This window comes from Phoxinus phoxinus (assembly GCF_949152265.1).
Source record: "Phoxinus phoxinus genome assembly, chromosome: 6".
Classification (NCBI taxonomy): Eukaryota; Metazoa; Chordata; class Actinopteri; order Cypriniformes; family Leuciscidae; genus Phoxinus; species Phoxinus phoxinus.
In genome coordinates, this window is record NC_136881.1 from 28,529,142 (window position 1) to 28,545,571 (window position 16,430).

At 39.1% G+C, this 16,430-nt stretch overlaps 1 protein-coding gene across 4 annotated transcripts in view; it reads right to left on the reverse strand.

The window, feature by feature from the left end:
• Positions 1-12,802: 12,802 nt before the first annotated feature.
• The window catches only part of gpm6ab (glycoprotein M6Ab), a 78,645-nt gene continuing 75,017 nt past the window's right edge, over positions 12,803-16,430 (reverse strand). For 2 of the 4 annotated variants that reach the window (XM_079615175.1, XM_079615174.1), the window contains exon 7: positions 12,803-14,948. In XM_079615175.1, the coding sequence (XP_079471301.1) occupies positions 14,796-14,948 (153 nt within the window). In that variant the 3' untranslated portion in view covers positions 12,803-14,795. Of the gene's footprint in view, positions 15,485-16,430 lie in introns of all 4 variants that reach the window. The other 2 variants (XM_079615177.1, XM_079615176.1) reach the window with 1 other exon arrangement.

The following is a 16,430-nucleotide window of genomic DNA, read 5'->3' on the forward strand; positions in this document are numbered from 1 at the left end:
ATGAATAATGTATTTGAGAATGAATCAACAGACATTTTATTTCCTGATTTAGAAGTAGGGCCATCATCAAGAACATAGCGCAAGGACCTTTGATGAGTGGTTCCTTTAAGGTCCTGTATCTACCCACTGGGCCCAGATAAAAGGGGGTGGCAGCCATAAAAATATCATCCCAGGACCCCCATTTAGCAACAACCTTGTTTATAAGTATAGTACATGAGGGTTCTGTAACACATTCGTGAATGGAAATGGCTTCATTAAAGTTTAAGCTTGAGAGTCATGGCCTCCAGGTGCGCATTGCTCACGCTTCACCCCAGGGTTGTGGTGCAAGGCAGACATTCTTATCCTTTTCTTGGGACGAATGGCTTAGCTCCATCTGTGCCAGCCAAATGGCAGGCAGCAAGCTACTGATATCTCAGCTCTTCACAGAACCCCAGAGACACATGGCCACACTGCTGGACTACAACAAGAGAACTATCTTCCTACCGAGCTATCCTACAAAGCCATGGGTATCGATATAATATGTTGACTGATGCTGCACAGACAACAGCACTCCTATACATGTTGTCTAATTAAGAATCAAGGCCTCTCATACATGATTAATTTTATATCAGGTCCTTGAACTCTCATGTACATTTCATAAGGGAGCTTGGAAAACATGATGGTTTGCTTTATAGACTCTAAACAACCCTATGCAGAGGACTTCAACATTTCTTAAGACATTCCATTAGAAAATCACTTGTATTAGAGAACTGGATGCCAGGTTAGTTCTACAAAACCAACAGAGACTCAATTGCAATTGGAAGTGTTAAATATATATATATATATATATATATATATATATATATATATATATAATTAAAGCTGCAAGCAGCGATTGCGGGCCCAAGCCGGTGGCACCGCCACCCTGGTGCCTTTAGTTGCACTAAAGGCACCGGGTGGCGGTGCTACCGGCTTGGGCCCTCCATCGCTGCTTGCAGCTTTAATTATATATATATATATATATATATATATATATATATATATATATATATATATATATATGCTTGGAAACATCACAGTGGAGCGGTGCTTACTGTGAACGGTACGAACTGTACAACTGACTATTTAAACAGAGCAGTGTAATTTTGTTATGTTAGGTTGACTATTTTATTATAAAATTTTATTAAGGCTATAATGAACATGCTGCGATGTCAAGATTGGAATGATATGTGTGTTTGTGTGTGTGTGTGTGTGTGTGTGGTGTGTGTGTGTGTGTGTGTGTGTGGCTCGATCGAATGGAGACATAAAAACATACTCCGTCATTTTGTTGACACAGGACATCATTCAAAGTGTTTCTCTATATTTGTGTACACTCGCAATAAAGCACAACATTGTGCTTTTGTTAAACTATAAACTCTTGTCAAACTGTAACCTACAACTGTCACCCAACCAAAATATCACACACACACACACACACACACACACGGGTACCAGCTTCAGTCCGGCTCTAATGGCCGCGGGTTCTGACCCGTGTGCAAAGTTTCAAGAGTTTTTTGAGCACGTTAAGGCCCCCAAAAGTGGCAAAAACCTTGAAAAAAAAATTATTATAAAGAAGAAGAAGAAGAAGAATAACAAAAAATCCTTAGAAGAACAATAGGGCTCTGCGCCCTTTCAGGGCTTGGGCCCTAATTAGGAATTCCAACACAAATTATTATCTGTCCTGCAGTTGCTCACAGGTGATCTATTGGAACACTGCAGACATCTTCTCTTCTGGCTCAGTACATGTGTCTTCTGGCTGTTGAATGAATACACAACTGAAAGCACTAATGAAGAAAAATGCCCGGAAGAGCTGCAAGATTGAATGTTGTAAGTACACCCCACAGGTGTCAAACTCAGTTCCTGGAGGGCCACAGCCCTACAGAGTTTAATCCCAACCCTGCTTCAACACACACACACCTGCAATTTTCAAATTAGCATGAAGGACTTGATTAGCTGATCAGGTGTTTTTAAAAAATGTTTAGGGTTGAAGCTAAACTCTGCAGGGTTCTGGCCCTCCAGGAACTGAGTTTGACACCCCTGCAACCATTCTACTTAGACAAATTACATTGGTCTGATTACTCTACAAGTTCCAACGCTTGATTATGTTTGCTTATTCATTGAAATGTGAAGAAATTCTAAATTAAGTGATTAAGTGATTCTATACCGATTAACCTTTTTTGCCTACACAGTCAAATTGCCAATTTTTACATCCCTTACCCCGGATTTCCACCAACTGCGGAACGGCTGCGGATCTGCTCCTCTGCTGTCCTTCAATACCCACCAGGTCCGGATTGGTTGCGGAATGGCTGCGGCCATGACTGACAGCTGAAGTCACGAGGACCCACGAGATCTCGCGAATTCACATATGACCGCGCGATATAACCTGTACCACACAATCTGCCCTGTGCTGAATTGCTGCGGAGCTCTCCGGTATCCTTCAAAAATAGAAGCTCTGCGTATCTGCTCCGGAGGGCTGCGGATCGCTGAAGTCGGAACGCAGCCGTTCCGCAGTCAGTGAAAATACACACATTGACTTTAATGGAAACCTATTGACTCAGAAATTGGAAATGGAAATTTGCCCGTTATTAGCATAGTAAATAATGTCTCTATGTCAGTGTACATGGAACAGAAGAATGTGAACACAGGTAACGTCTCAACAGTTTATTGAATAACACCCAGGTAGATAGTCTCTGGATAGCAGATCGTTAATACTGAGACAAGATAACTGTTGCAGGTTGAGGTGAGAGGTGACCACCTCTGAAGGCTGACAGATGAGACAGTCCGGTCCGAAGGTAGTTTTCCGAAGGTGGTGAGACCAGACAACTGTAATGTGGAATTTGACTGCTTAAAGGGTTAGTTCACCTAAAAATGAAAATTCTGTCAGTAATTACTCACCCTCATGTTGTTCCAACCCCGTAAGATGCAGCACTTCTGTGTTGTACGTCACATGCATAAATAGTGAGCCTACGTTCTGACGTACAACACAGAAGCGATGCGCTGAACTCACTCAGAGGCCCACAGAGAAGAAAATGAATAGTTATTTTTGGGCACAAAAAGTATTCTCGTCGCTTGATAAACTTATGGTTGAGCCACTGTAGCTACTTGGACTATTTTAACGATGTCTTTAATAACTTTATGGGCCGGCAAGTTTCGATCCCATAGAAGCCTATGGAGGAGTGATCCAGCTCTCAGATTTAATCAAAAATATCTTAATTTGTGTTCTGAAGATGAACGAAAGTATTTCGGGGTTGAAACAACATGAGGGTGAGTAAGTATTACTGACTGAATTGAAAAATGTTTTGGGTGAACTAACCCTTTAAATGGAGTGGAGCTGATGAGGGTGAATGATGACAGGTGTGGATGATTATGAAGTGTGTTCAGGGCTGCGTTCAGCCTACGTTCAAGGCTACGTGTTTAATACTGCAAAATACGCTCAATGTTACAGTCACTTCCCTTGCCGTCCATATAAAAGAGAACATCCCAATCTAGTGAAGGGATTTGTGAAAACTGTGGTTCAATTATTGTGATTCAACATTTGCCTCGCATTTCAGAATGAAAAGACAAATATTTCAGGTGAAGGATAATCCACTTCTTACCTCCGAGACTGTGTTATGATCTATATGACCATATTAGTTTTATTGTGAGTATAAGGCTTATCATTACTGGTGATCACTGTTAATATGCTATATTTTTACTATAAAACTCTCACGACAAACATGTCTTCCAATATCTTCAATTCACCTTTGGCTAAGCCCCGCCCCCCTTAGTTACTGTTGCTACCTCCGACAACTTCATCTGGGCTTTGGTTTGGTATCAACATGGCTTATGCTGTGACGGCTCTTCCTGCTGAAATTTTATCAAAGTTTTATAAAGCAGCAAATAAAGTGTCCGATAGAAGTAGGCAGAAGGGGCTGCAGTATGCGTTCGAAGGCTATATTCAAGACATACCAGAGAAACGCAACAACAACAAGACATCCAAATATACCCCTTTTCCACCAAGGCAGAGCTGGTGCTGGTTCGGAGCCAGAGCCTAGTTTCAAATCGGTTCCTTGTTTTTCCACCGCCAAAGCACCAGCTCCAAACCAGTAAAAGTGGTTCTTAAGTAGCACCAAATCATTGCAGGGTCTAGAACGGAGCCAAGTAAGAACCGCTTGCGTCAGGGGCTGGGGGCGGGGTTACCGTGACCAACAAGACGAATAGAAACTTGTGACCGCCATTTTTAAATAGCAGCTAGTCGAGCTAATAGCAGCTCGATTATAATATCCGTCTATGTAAGTTACGGCGAGCTGCACGAACGCGTTGGATTCCGATGTATTTTTGCAATACCATGAGCATCCATAGTATTGCAACGTCCGTTATTGTTGATGGCTTGTTCGAGATGCATCGGAGCGGCGAGGACCAATCGGAGCTGCGGTAGTGTTTGGAGAACATAGGACTCCTTGTGCTTTTAGATCGCTATCGCAGTGCTTTGATGTCATCTGCAATAAGCCGATACATCTCGAACAAGCCTGGCGTGTTTGTGTTTGGCGCTACCGCACTAGCGGTTGCTGGGCAACATGAGACGTATACAGTGACGTAAGATCTGGCTCTGTTGTGGCGCTCTAGCCGGTGGAAAGGCAAACTGGTTCTTAGTAAGCTCGTCAGTCGAACCAACTCTGGCTCTGGCTCTGAACCAGCACCCGGTTCTTGTTGGTGGAAAAGGGGTAATAGAGGCAAAAGCATAACGGTCACAGTCAAAAAATGAACCACAGCATATCCTAATGGAGACGGAGGCTGGGACTCACAATATCAGGAGAAACACTGTTCATGCAAAGCTGGGTAGGTCTCTATTCACTTCTATAATCGTTATTATTTACAAAGCGAACGGACTACGCGAGTATAAAGTTGTATTTATTAGCAGTGTGTGCTAGCGTATCAACAATTAGGGCAGAGAACCGAAATCATAACCTAAACCAGCATAAAACTGTCTAACTAGTATAACTTCACAGTAAGGTTAAAAGCTAAATGTATCTTAGAGCAAAAGTGAGCTTGTTGATCCTTGAGGGGTTTCGCTGACTCTGTGAGGACGTCCACACAGTTTAATCCAAAGACGACACTTGTCAGTATTTAACTTCGGTTTTGGGAAGGGGAAAAAACGGACACCCCCTCCAACCTCTCTGGGAAACGCGTATCTGTGTTACAAATGCCCCAGGCACAACGTTTAACCATATTTTTGATAAAACGACGACGTAATAGCCAGCCGCCTGCGTTGAAGTCAATGCAGCGCAGTGAAAAAGTGTCGGACCCTCTGTGGGAGCTCGTTCTTGGCTGCGCTGTGATTGGTCAATCTACATTCTAGGGCGTGGCTTAGCCAAAGGCGAATTGTTGATTATATACCGAGCTGCAGCGGACATATTTCTAAACGACTTAACTTGGACCCATTTTGCGAGCTGTCTCTTTAATACAGCATGGTTTATGTAGGCTATATGTTGCTGCTGATTGGGCTGACATTTTTGATACACCCACCAAACAAGTGAAAACGTATCAAACCATGTTGAACACCGTTGCACACCTCTTGAGCTTGAATGTGCCCCAGGTGTGAGCCAGGAGGGATTATGGGAAATGTTGTGCGGAGGTGACCGGTGATGGTGAGGTGACTTGGCTGGTGACTGAAGATCGTGCTGAGGTGACTGGACTGGTGAATGAGGATTGTGACATATCAAGTCAAGTCAAGTCACCTTTATTTATATAGCACATTGTACAATACAGCTTGTATTGTAAAAGGATTGTAAAGCAGCTTTACATAGATAACAGGAAAATAATGCAACAAAGTTTGTTTCGAGAAGAAAATGGCATCACAGTCCAGCTTAAGTAAGTTCAGTGATGTTTAATTTTTGTTGTAAAAAAGTTATTAATTTAGTTCATTTATAAATAGGCACTCTGGAGAACTGTGTATGTCATCATCCTGCTCAGTTCAGTTCTCATAGCATGGTGTCAATGCAGGCAGATCAATACTGTTGTTGAATATTAAATTTAATGTCCCCAACTAAGCAAGCTAAAAGCCAATGGCAACAAAGGCAAAAAAAAGGTGACAGTGGCAAGGAACCAAAACTCCATCAGTGACAGAAAGGAGAAAAAAAAACTTTGGAGAAACCAGGCTCAGTCGTACCGTATCATATCGTATCAGACATATCGTATCGATAGATATATGATATGATTTTCTTTCTTTTGTGACATAAAAAGAGGTAATATACTGTCACTGTGTCTACACTCTACAAAATATAACGCACGTGGAAAAGGGAGTTTTCAGAGGAAAGGGCATTGGGAAAGTGAGAGACAGTGTTGAGATGAATTCAAGGACTGTTTAAAGTGTTCTAATAAAAGTATAACATTTCCCTTTGTTTGCATTATTCATCACACAGCAGTGAAAAATAAAAAGAGATGAGAGGATGAGTATCTGACACTGTTAACATCACAGAACAGGCTGGTTTCCTGGTTTATGACATATACATAAGGCATGTCCAAGAGAATCTCTCCATTGATCTGACAAATACTCATGGATTAAGTGCCAGCAGCAAAGTGTTTGCTCGTACACTTGAAGGTGAACTATGCAGGTTTTTTTTTTTTTACCTCAACTGAACAGCTTCGGAATCATTGTAATGGTTATATTACATTTACATGTTGTGATTTGTATAGTCACAGAGTGTACAAAAAACAAAGTCACATGAGACACAGACATATTTTAACCGTATACATACTGGGAACTATATTCTCTGAAGGCGAAGCACTGCTACTTGGGCGGAGTGATAACCGCAGCACCTGAGACGCGCTCTGAACGAACTCTCTGATCCTCACCACGGCGCGTCTCAGGTGCTGCTCTGTGATACAAATCACAACATATAAATAGGAAAATGTTTGCGTTATTTTGTCACTTATTTGGATTAGTATGCTAGCTGCAACCATTTACATCCAGTCTTTGTGCTAAGCTAGGCTAGCGGTGGGTGCGTCAAACAGACTTATAGCACGCACGGTGATGAAAAAGGTATGTATGGACTTATCTAACTCTGGGGGATAAGTTGAATAGGCTAAAGTCCCAAAAAGTCGGAGTGTTCCTTTAATTGTTTTTGTTTTATGCAGCATCCACACCACTAGGTGTCGTAATAAGTACAAGTCTACTGACATATTAACCACACACAAAAAAACGCACATTCGGACATTTTTCTTTATCGGAAATTCTTAAATGTAGTACCTAGTCAGCGATTTCATATGCAATTATTACGTTTATTGAGATTTGTTTAAGGAAAGGATGACCTGTCCTGCAGTAAAAGTGTTTTTTCTGCTCTTGCTCTTGTTGTCATAACTGCCATAAAATGAATGCTATAGGAGTGAAGCCTATTGTTACAAAGTGAGAAAACATGCACCAAAGGCATTTTATGAAAGTGACACGTTCACTCATGTTTATGGCCCTTACACAACGCAACATAGGAATATGCTGTTGTTGTTCTCTATGTCAGATATTACATGCTGGATTCAAGTGAAAGGACACTGCTCAAGAACATGTGTGGCCTCTGTTAGAGAACCGTTGCTTTTAGTTTCAGTGCATGGGAAGTCAAGCAAAGGTGGTCTGACAAGCAAGTGCACATTGTTGACTTCTTTAATTTCCTAAAGTGCTCAGTATAACCTGTAAGTGCTGCTACTACTATTAATCCAGCATAGTTGCGTCTGGGTCAATTTGGCCCGAAATGACAAATCACAGTTCAAGAGTCACAATTTTCTGTTCATAGAGTCATGGTGACAGTGAAAGCATTTTATCATGACAAACCACGTCTGCGGAGGGTGTCATGAAGTTTCAGGCTAAAAGGTTGATATTAAGTTGCAGAAAATCTTTTAAAGTTTAAACTGGGTCAAAAAGACCCACAAAACCACTCTGATAAAATAGGTGAGGCCTATTATGACTTTATTAAGCTGACGGAACAGTATTTTCAAGTTACTCTATCAATTATGAGCCTCTTTATGCATTTAGGATGGCTAGCAACGCTCAGTGGGCTCAGAGGTCCTGATATTCATGCATGTTTGTATATGCTAATAAATTTGCCATGTGTCCAAGCACAGACATGTAGATAGAGTGAGAGCACATTTTGTGAATCTGCTGCAGTAGGCAATGTTCCATACCTTTTTCCTTCTTAGATTGGTGCAAAATTTGATTTCACACCTGTTAAATTGGGCACTGTGGAGTTTGGGAACTTATGTAAGACCATGCAGTTTAGACACAAAAGCCTTCATTACTTTTGCTTTCTATCAGTTGAAAGTCAATTGGTTTGCATTACAGATTGTATTAGCAATGGGAGGGGGCAATTTCTGAGACATTCAATTTGATGTTTTCTGGCTTATCTGTAATGCTGTATGGTCAAGTACAAATTGTGTGCAGATGTAATTGACAGAATACACATTTAAAATGTTCAAAAGTGCCAAAGCTTAAGTATAGCCTATTCCTTGGTGAGAACATCACTGACACATTATTGTAAATGTAGCCTATATTTGATCTGAGACTTGAAAAGCAAGTATGCAGAACCCTGGTCAGTCAATGCAAAAACCATAACATTGATTGTTTGAGGCAATGTGGATGACAATTTTCAATTTCATTCATACCACTTTGGCTAATTTGTCATTTAAAAAACACAATGTCTGTCACATCTTAATATATTTAACGTTATTTTTCAAGACTTAAGTAACAGATTTTGTTATTCGATTTTTGTATGTTGATTTTCTGTGTACGTCAGTCATGAACAGAGAAATAAAATGTAATCTACTGCAGACCATGGGTCACAAGAATTGGTTTTGTTTTAGAAACTTTACTGCCAGCTACTGGCAAGCAACAGCACTGCAGTCTTTTTCAGAGAGACCTGAACACCAGTTCAGTGTTGATAGATTATAAAGTAAGAATGCCATTATCTCTTTCCCCTCGTTATTAATTTGGAATACCCATAAGAAGTGGGCCGTAAGAAGAACACTCAGACATATGTCCCAGATATTAAATTTGCAGTAAAACCTATATTGAACCTGTAGAATTGTTTTCTGCATTCATGTGCACATATAGAGTTGGATGGCATGAACTTTCAGTTTGACCTTAACTTAACATGCAAGGACTATCCTTACACCCATGAGTTAATATTCATAATTGTAGTTATTTAATGATTATGTATAAAAATAGGTGTATAATCCGGACATATATAAATAAGTGTAATAATTAATAAAAGCAAGATAAAACCAAACATGTTTTGAATATTTGGCATAAGGAATTTTCTATAGATAAGTACCTGCCAGAGAAGGTGCTCCCGCGCTGATTCTTTGGTTCCTGTCATCCTACCTAATTTTTCAGTGCCATATTAGCCTTTTTTTCTGTTGACTGGAGATATTGAGACACTATTTACTGCTTTGAAACAATCACTGAATATTACATTTAAATAATTGCATATACTTTACAAATTAACCTTCAATTAATTACTAGCATATTAATCATAGGTCTGGTTTCACAGACTAAGCTAGGAATAGCCCTTAGTTCATTTAGGGCTATTAAAAAAAAAAAAAATACTGGTTTGCATCTTGAGACAATATTTTAAGATAAGTATGTACAAATTGCTTTCAGTAAAAACAGCTCAAACATGTATTTTAATCTTGGACTAGGCTTAAAGGGATAGTTCACCCAAAAATGCAAATTAGCCCATGATTTACTCACCCTGAAGCCGTCAGGTGTATATGACTTTCTTCTTTCAGATACAATCGGAGTTATATAAAAAAATGTCCTGGCTCTTCCAAGCTTGATAATAGGTGTGAATGGGTGTATGTCTTTGGAAGTCCAACAAATCACATCCATTCATGATTAAAGTGCTCCACGCAACTCCGGGGGTTAATAAAGGCCTTCTGAAGTGAAGTGATGCGTTCGTGTCAGAAAAATATTTTCGACTAAAATAACTAGCTTCGGCCTACGCAAGTTGGCTTACGCCAAAAGAGTAACACTTCGCTTACGAAAAAGAAGTAAGCCTATACTTTAAGTTAATTGTATGAAGTAGTAATGTTCAAGTATATGTTTAAGTATACTTTATGTAGTAAGTAGCCTACACTAATAGCAATGTTTACTTGTAGTAAACGTGTAAGTGTACTATCTCAATACTGCTTGCGACTAAATTTTAGTATTTTAGTATTTTTGTATTTTAGTATGCATCTGTACTACAAGTGAACTTATAAGTATAGTAGTAGTTTACTATTTTAATACAAGTAGTACATTTTTTAGTTTATGAAAGTACACACTGTAGGCCTACTCTCAGTAAACTAGTGTATACTGCAAATATACTTGTAAGTTTTTTTGAACATTATACTTATAGTTTACTATTTATATATGATTTTTACACTTGCTATATAGGCTACTACTGTTCAAATGTAGATATAATTTTTTATACTTGAAAAATACCTCTAACTGTACTTTAACAAATTTTTTAAATATTTGATTAGCTTCATGCATCCTTTTTTTATCAACACTTGAATGTCAGTAAGTTTAATAAAGAAAGGCAACAATTGTTGTTTCAAAATCACATTTTTGTCAAAGACTATCGCCTTGATCAGATTCAGAACGATGATCAAAACACAGATGGAGTAGATGAGTAGATCGAGTCCAAAGCATCACAGTCATTTTCTCTTCATGGGTTACGCTTCATTTAGTTTGGTAACATTAAGCAGTTTTGATTTTTGATTCAGTTTTGACGCTGTTTAATGTTTGATGATCACGTTATTTTACATTTGAGTGAGCAATCGTCTATCACTTGTTCAACTTCTTCTCCTGTGTTTTGATCCGGAGATTTTGTACTAGAAGATGAGTCATAGCGCCCCCTACCGTTTAACAGTGAAAACATGGATAGCTGGAAAATTCAGTCAATGGTGGGGGAAAAAGTAAAGTAGAATTAAAGGGGTGGTTGAGTATGATTTTACTTTTCTAACTTTAGTTAGTGTTTAATGTTGCTGATTGAGCATAAACAACATCTGCAAAGTTATAATGCTCAAAGTTCAAAGCAAAGGGAGATATTTGCTTTTAAAGAAATTGTAAGAGCCAATTTAATATTTCAATAATTGGTATATTAGTATGCTTGGAGTGTTTATTTTGCACTAACTGAAGGTAACATATTTGTATCTTTCTTTGAATTTTGATATTTCCTGTGTTTTTTGGTGTATCTGTTCTGTTTCTTTAATGGTTACGCCCACTTGTGGGCGAAAGATTGAACTTGAAGAAGTTTGTGCATAGAAAAAAGGAGTTACGGTTTGGTCTGTCATTTATTGATAAAAGGGCCAGACACAAAACAGTGCGTTTTTGCTAACCCTCAAAAAGTGACAACTTTAACATGCTACAAATATCTGTGAGATATTTTGAGCTAAAACTTCACACACACACTCTGGGGACATCAGAGATTTATCTTGTGAAAAGGGCATTTTACCACCCCTTTAAAGCAAATTCCTATGTACACTTTCAGTGGACTAGCCTACACAAAAATGCAGATACGCAGAATTAGAAACGTATCTGTTTTATATCATTATTCTAATCAATATTTTCAAACAATGTAAGTTTGACTGTATGAAAAACTGTAAAAAAGTATATTTAATAGGCTACTCGCTCAAAAGAGTTAACACAAATACAAGCCAAGTATACTTTGAATACTTAGTTATACTTTTAAGTATATATTTTCTTGATCAACATATTGAGTACAAGTACAGGCCAAATATACTTGCTTTTCTCTCAGTATAAGTCAAGTACACTTAAGGGTAATTTTAAGTATATTTCTGAGAAGTACACAAAGGACATTTTTGAGATGTTTATATGTAGACTGAAAGTATAATTTCTTATTTTTAGTTTAAAAGAAGTATATTAATAGAACACTTGAATAAACTTCTTTTTCGTAAGGGTTGACGATGTATGACGCAAGATGTAGGAGTAGCGCGAGCTTTGATGCCTCTCGCGGTTCAAACAAACAGGGGTGTGTTTCCCAAAGCCAACCCTGGTCGCAAGTTCCGTGTTTATCAATAGAGTTCAATGTAAATTGTGATCATAGTTAGCCAACGATGCTTTTTGGGAAACGCACCCCAGGGCTGGGCAACCGCGTTCGTTATTACGTTGTGCATCAAGTTCAAGGGTTACTCTTTTGGCGTAAATTGATGCGACGGCCGTCTACCGAAAGCTAGTTATTTTAGTCGATAAAGTTTTAAATATGGATAATTATGTTTCTTTCACTAACGCATCGCTTCACTTCAGAGGGCCTTTATTAACCCCTGGAGCTGCGTGGAGCTTTAATCATGATTGGATGCACTTTGATGGACTTCCAAAGATATATACCCATTCACTCCCATTATAAAGCTTGGAAGAGCCAGGGCATTTTTTTATATAACTCAGATTGTATTCTTCTGAAAGAATAATGTCTTAAACACCTATAGGATGGCTTCAAGGTGAGAAAATAATAGGCTAATTTTCATTTTTGGGTGAACTATCTCTTTAAGCCTTGTCTGTGAAACCGGGGGATTATGTACTAAATTGAATAACAATTTAGGTTGGGTTAAAATTAACTTGCCTGTTGTTAAGCTTGTTCTCAGACTTTGTTCCCTGTAAGCATGCTATGTCAGTATTTCCTCATGTTGTTTTTAAAGAAATGCATTTAAAACTATGGGTTGTATTGTACTAAGCAAGATTAACAGGCTTTAAAAGGTCACTCACATGACCTCCAAATAAACCAAATCTCAAACACACACGATAAACATGAACAATATAAACAAGTACACAAGTGTCTTTATTTACGCAAGCAAGTTTGTTTCTACAGTTTGAAAAGAAAAAAGCCACTGTCAAGCTGTTGGCACATTTATGTACAAAACCAGTTAATTTTACTGCCTGCTACAAAGCATTCTCAGTGAAAGTACAAAAAACTAGTACAGTATGTGGATAAAGCTGAAAGCAATGTCAGGGTAATACTGGATACGCAACATCATAACAAGTATAGGTTTAAGACATGGTTTGGAAAATCATCACGAACTTGAAAGGACAAAACTCAAACACTACAACCTAATAAGATATTTAGCTTAATATTGTTAGCGTAGCAACTGTAATACTGCACATTTAGAAAAAAATATAGTTGACCCCAGCAAGACAGTCAGTCATAAGTGTAAAAATCAAAATAAAGGACTTTTTTTTTCTTTTTGAGTTAGTTAAAACTATTACCATTAGATGCATAACCATGCCACAAATAACAACTATATTTACGTTTTTTTTTACCTACTACAAGTTTCTTTTGTGGTTTAAAAAAAAAAACTGCATGACTAGTAAGAGTACAGGGACTCTGCGCTGATTCCAAATGCACTTACACCAAAAAACTCACGATGGCCCATAAGTGCACAAAAACTAGCTTTTTTTTTGTTTTGTTTTTTGAGACACTGACAAAAGTACTTTACTGCAAAAGTAGGGCAACTGAAGTCGGCAAGACCAAGCCAAAACACTGAGTTTGGCGTTATACATGCCTGTACACCCATATCTTTCTTGTTTATTCAAAACACATTTGAATGTTACCTTGTTTATTCAGCCTTCCACAGTGTTTGGCATAGTCGTTGCAATCAACTTTTCCATTTAGATTTATACTTCTCTGATATGAACGACAATCTCAAGAATATCACCTACTGTAACACTGACTGGCGAGATGTATTTTAGAAATTGACATGACATGTGTTTACACTTAAAGAGATACATACAGTTCTGAGGAATGACCAAAAAAGTGTTTCCATTTGATTACTTGCTATTAAAAGTTAAAGCTAAAACTAAGCAATAAAACACCTGAAAATGTTATTCGCATGTGAGAGTATGGCTTGCAATGAATGAGAGAAAACAAATATCCATAGAGTCTCCCAAGGCAAATCCTATATGACCGCTCTAGCTGATTTGAGACGTTCTTTCGTGGTCCTTCTTTCCCAATCAGCAGCCATCTTTGTCAAAGCTTAACAAGCGTTTACTAAGCACCAGTGTCACACCTTCCATTAATACTGCGCACAGCTAGCATATACAGTTAGGCCAAGCTACAATATAGCAGTAAAAGTCACTTTACGGTACTTTTTTGAAATCCCTGGCACTCCAAAACAGAATTTGTTGGAAAAAGAATCTGTACATTTTTTGTGCTGTTGCTGCTGTAAGTGTGGCAGCTTGAGCGATTTAACCTGTAAATCATAAATTACAAGTTTGGTCACATTTTGGTTTTTAAAAAGTCGGTGAATCTAAATCATGACTAGCCATTTATAGGGTGAGCTTGAAGACCGTAAATCATCGGTGTGTAATACAAAAATGTGAAAAGTGTGCTTGTAATCCCTTTGGCTAAACCCAAAACCCCTAACAAGACCCAATGAGACATAAAAGTATGTGGTACAAAAGAGAAGTCACTCAGCTTGGTGTGTTTATCAGGATGTGCTCTCCAACACATCAAAAGAAAAGGGAGGTAGAGGAGAAATGAAAGGACAAAGAAACTAAATCTAAATCCTGGGTAGTCAGAGACGTTGCCATTGAGACGATAAGCACGCCCCTAGACCAACATTCTGGGTCACACCCGTACATAGCAAGTGTTACATTTATTTGCCTCCCCAATCCCATCCCACTCCTCTCCCCTGGAAACCATGGACATTAGACTTAGTTAAGTTTAGTTTATATATGTGTCTTCAGGGAAGGGAACGGCATGCTTGTGTATGTGTGTGTGTATACATATTTATATGTGTGCGCATGACCGCGTGCTTTATGTGTATGCATTCAAACGCTCTTTAGAGCGAGTAGAGTGGATATCATGAAGCTCCTGCTCCTCCTTGGACTTGATATCCTCGTATTTCTGCATCCGGCAGGCGTCCTTCACGTAAGCCCAGTTAGCCGACAGCACCATCAGGTAGTGCACCTACAGCAACACAGTGGTTAGAGGGGAGGGTTAGTGTTAGTGCTGATGACCATTATATACACCCCCCCAAAAAAGGTCAAAGAATTACTCTGGAGAAGACAGGGACGCCGTTTAGTGCCCCAGTTTAGACTGGAGATCAACCAGATCTGTTATATCCCATGTCAGGCAAAGCGGCAACCAGTCCCAGCTGAATACAAGCCAAGTTAGTTTGTTTGCTTACACATGTTATCACTTGTAACTGTTGGGTTAACTTGGGGCTACGCAGCTGGTTATGGTTGGGAGAGGACAGGAACTGAAACGATTATGCAAAATGGAAGGGCCTGGGTGTCATTTTAATCAAGCCAATTATGGGACGTCATTATGAAACTTGCTGCTGTAGGCGACGGTGGTGGGGTCCTTGGTGGACAGAGAGTGTGTCGGGAGGTGGGAAGGGACACCCCAGACCGGAGCTGGCTTCAGAAACGCGTGCAGTACCTTCCCGTGTTCTTAGACGTCAGAATGACATTGTTACGGATGAGGACAGACACTGCCGCCACCTATGACAGTAGCCAGATCATTAAAAAAAAGAAAAAAAGGAAGAAGATTACTCCTTTTCACCCTCATGTCGTTCCAAACCTGTATGATATTATTTCTTCTGTGGAAAAGAGGAGATGTTTCATTTACACTGAAAGTGCAGTGAATGTGAATGGTGAGCAAGGGCTGTCAAGTTCCAAAAGCATCATTAAAAAAATCCATCTTCTTAAGCCATATGACATTAGCCCCTTTCTCACAGAGATTCTGGAAAATGCACTGATAATGTGTCCTGGGATTGTTTGATTTTGGTTCATTCACACTGCCAGTGATTTTCTGGAATCTGTGAATGCGTTCACTCACATCCCATAAAGACACATGAGACACCCCTTACGACATTGGTCCTGCCTTTGGTTCACACACGGTGCTTTCCGGAACTGATCCCATGTTACTACTAGGCTTGTGTTCACACATAAGGCACTCTAGCAATTCTATGGCACTGGGATCAACGCTCTGTGTGAAAGGGGCTATTATTGAGTGATAATCTTACCTGCAGCACTCAAATCTTATTCACATTCTTGTATATTCAAATATGCACATCAATGATGGCAAACATCATTGGTTCTTGTGTGTCTTGTAACTAATTTTGAATATGTGCACTTGTAAAGTGAGTTAAATGAGTTAATCCTCATGAGATTTGAATGCTACTTCAGAGGGAAAAGACTTATGATGCCCTTTAGGGTGCATTTTTGTCAATTTGCGAGCCTTTAGTCACAGTTTACATTCATTGTATGGAAGAAAAGAGCTGCCAAACATCTCAGATGTGAAAAAAAAGGGAACAGAGTGAATAAATGATGCCAGAATTTCAAACTGAACTATCCCTTTAAATGTGGATGGTTCCAAAAATCGTGGTATAATTAATGCATTTTCAGAACAAAAATGGCTCCTCCAGTTGCGTTGCAATGCCACAAA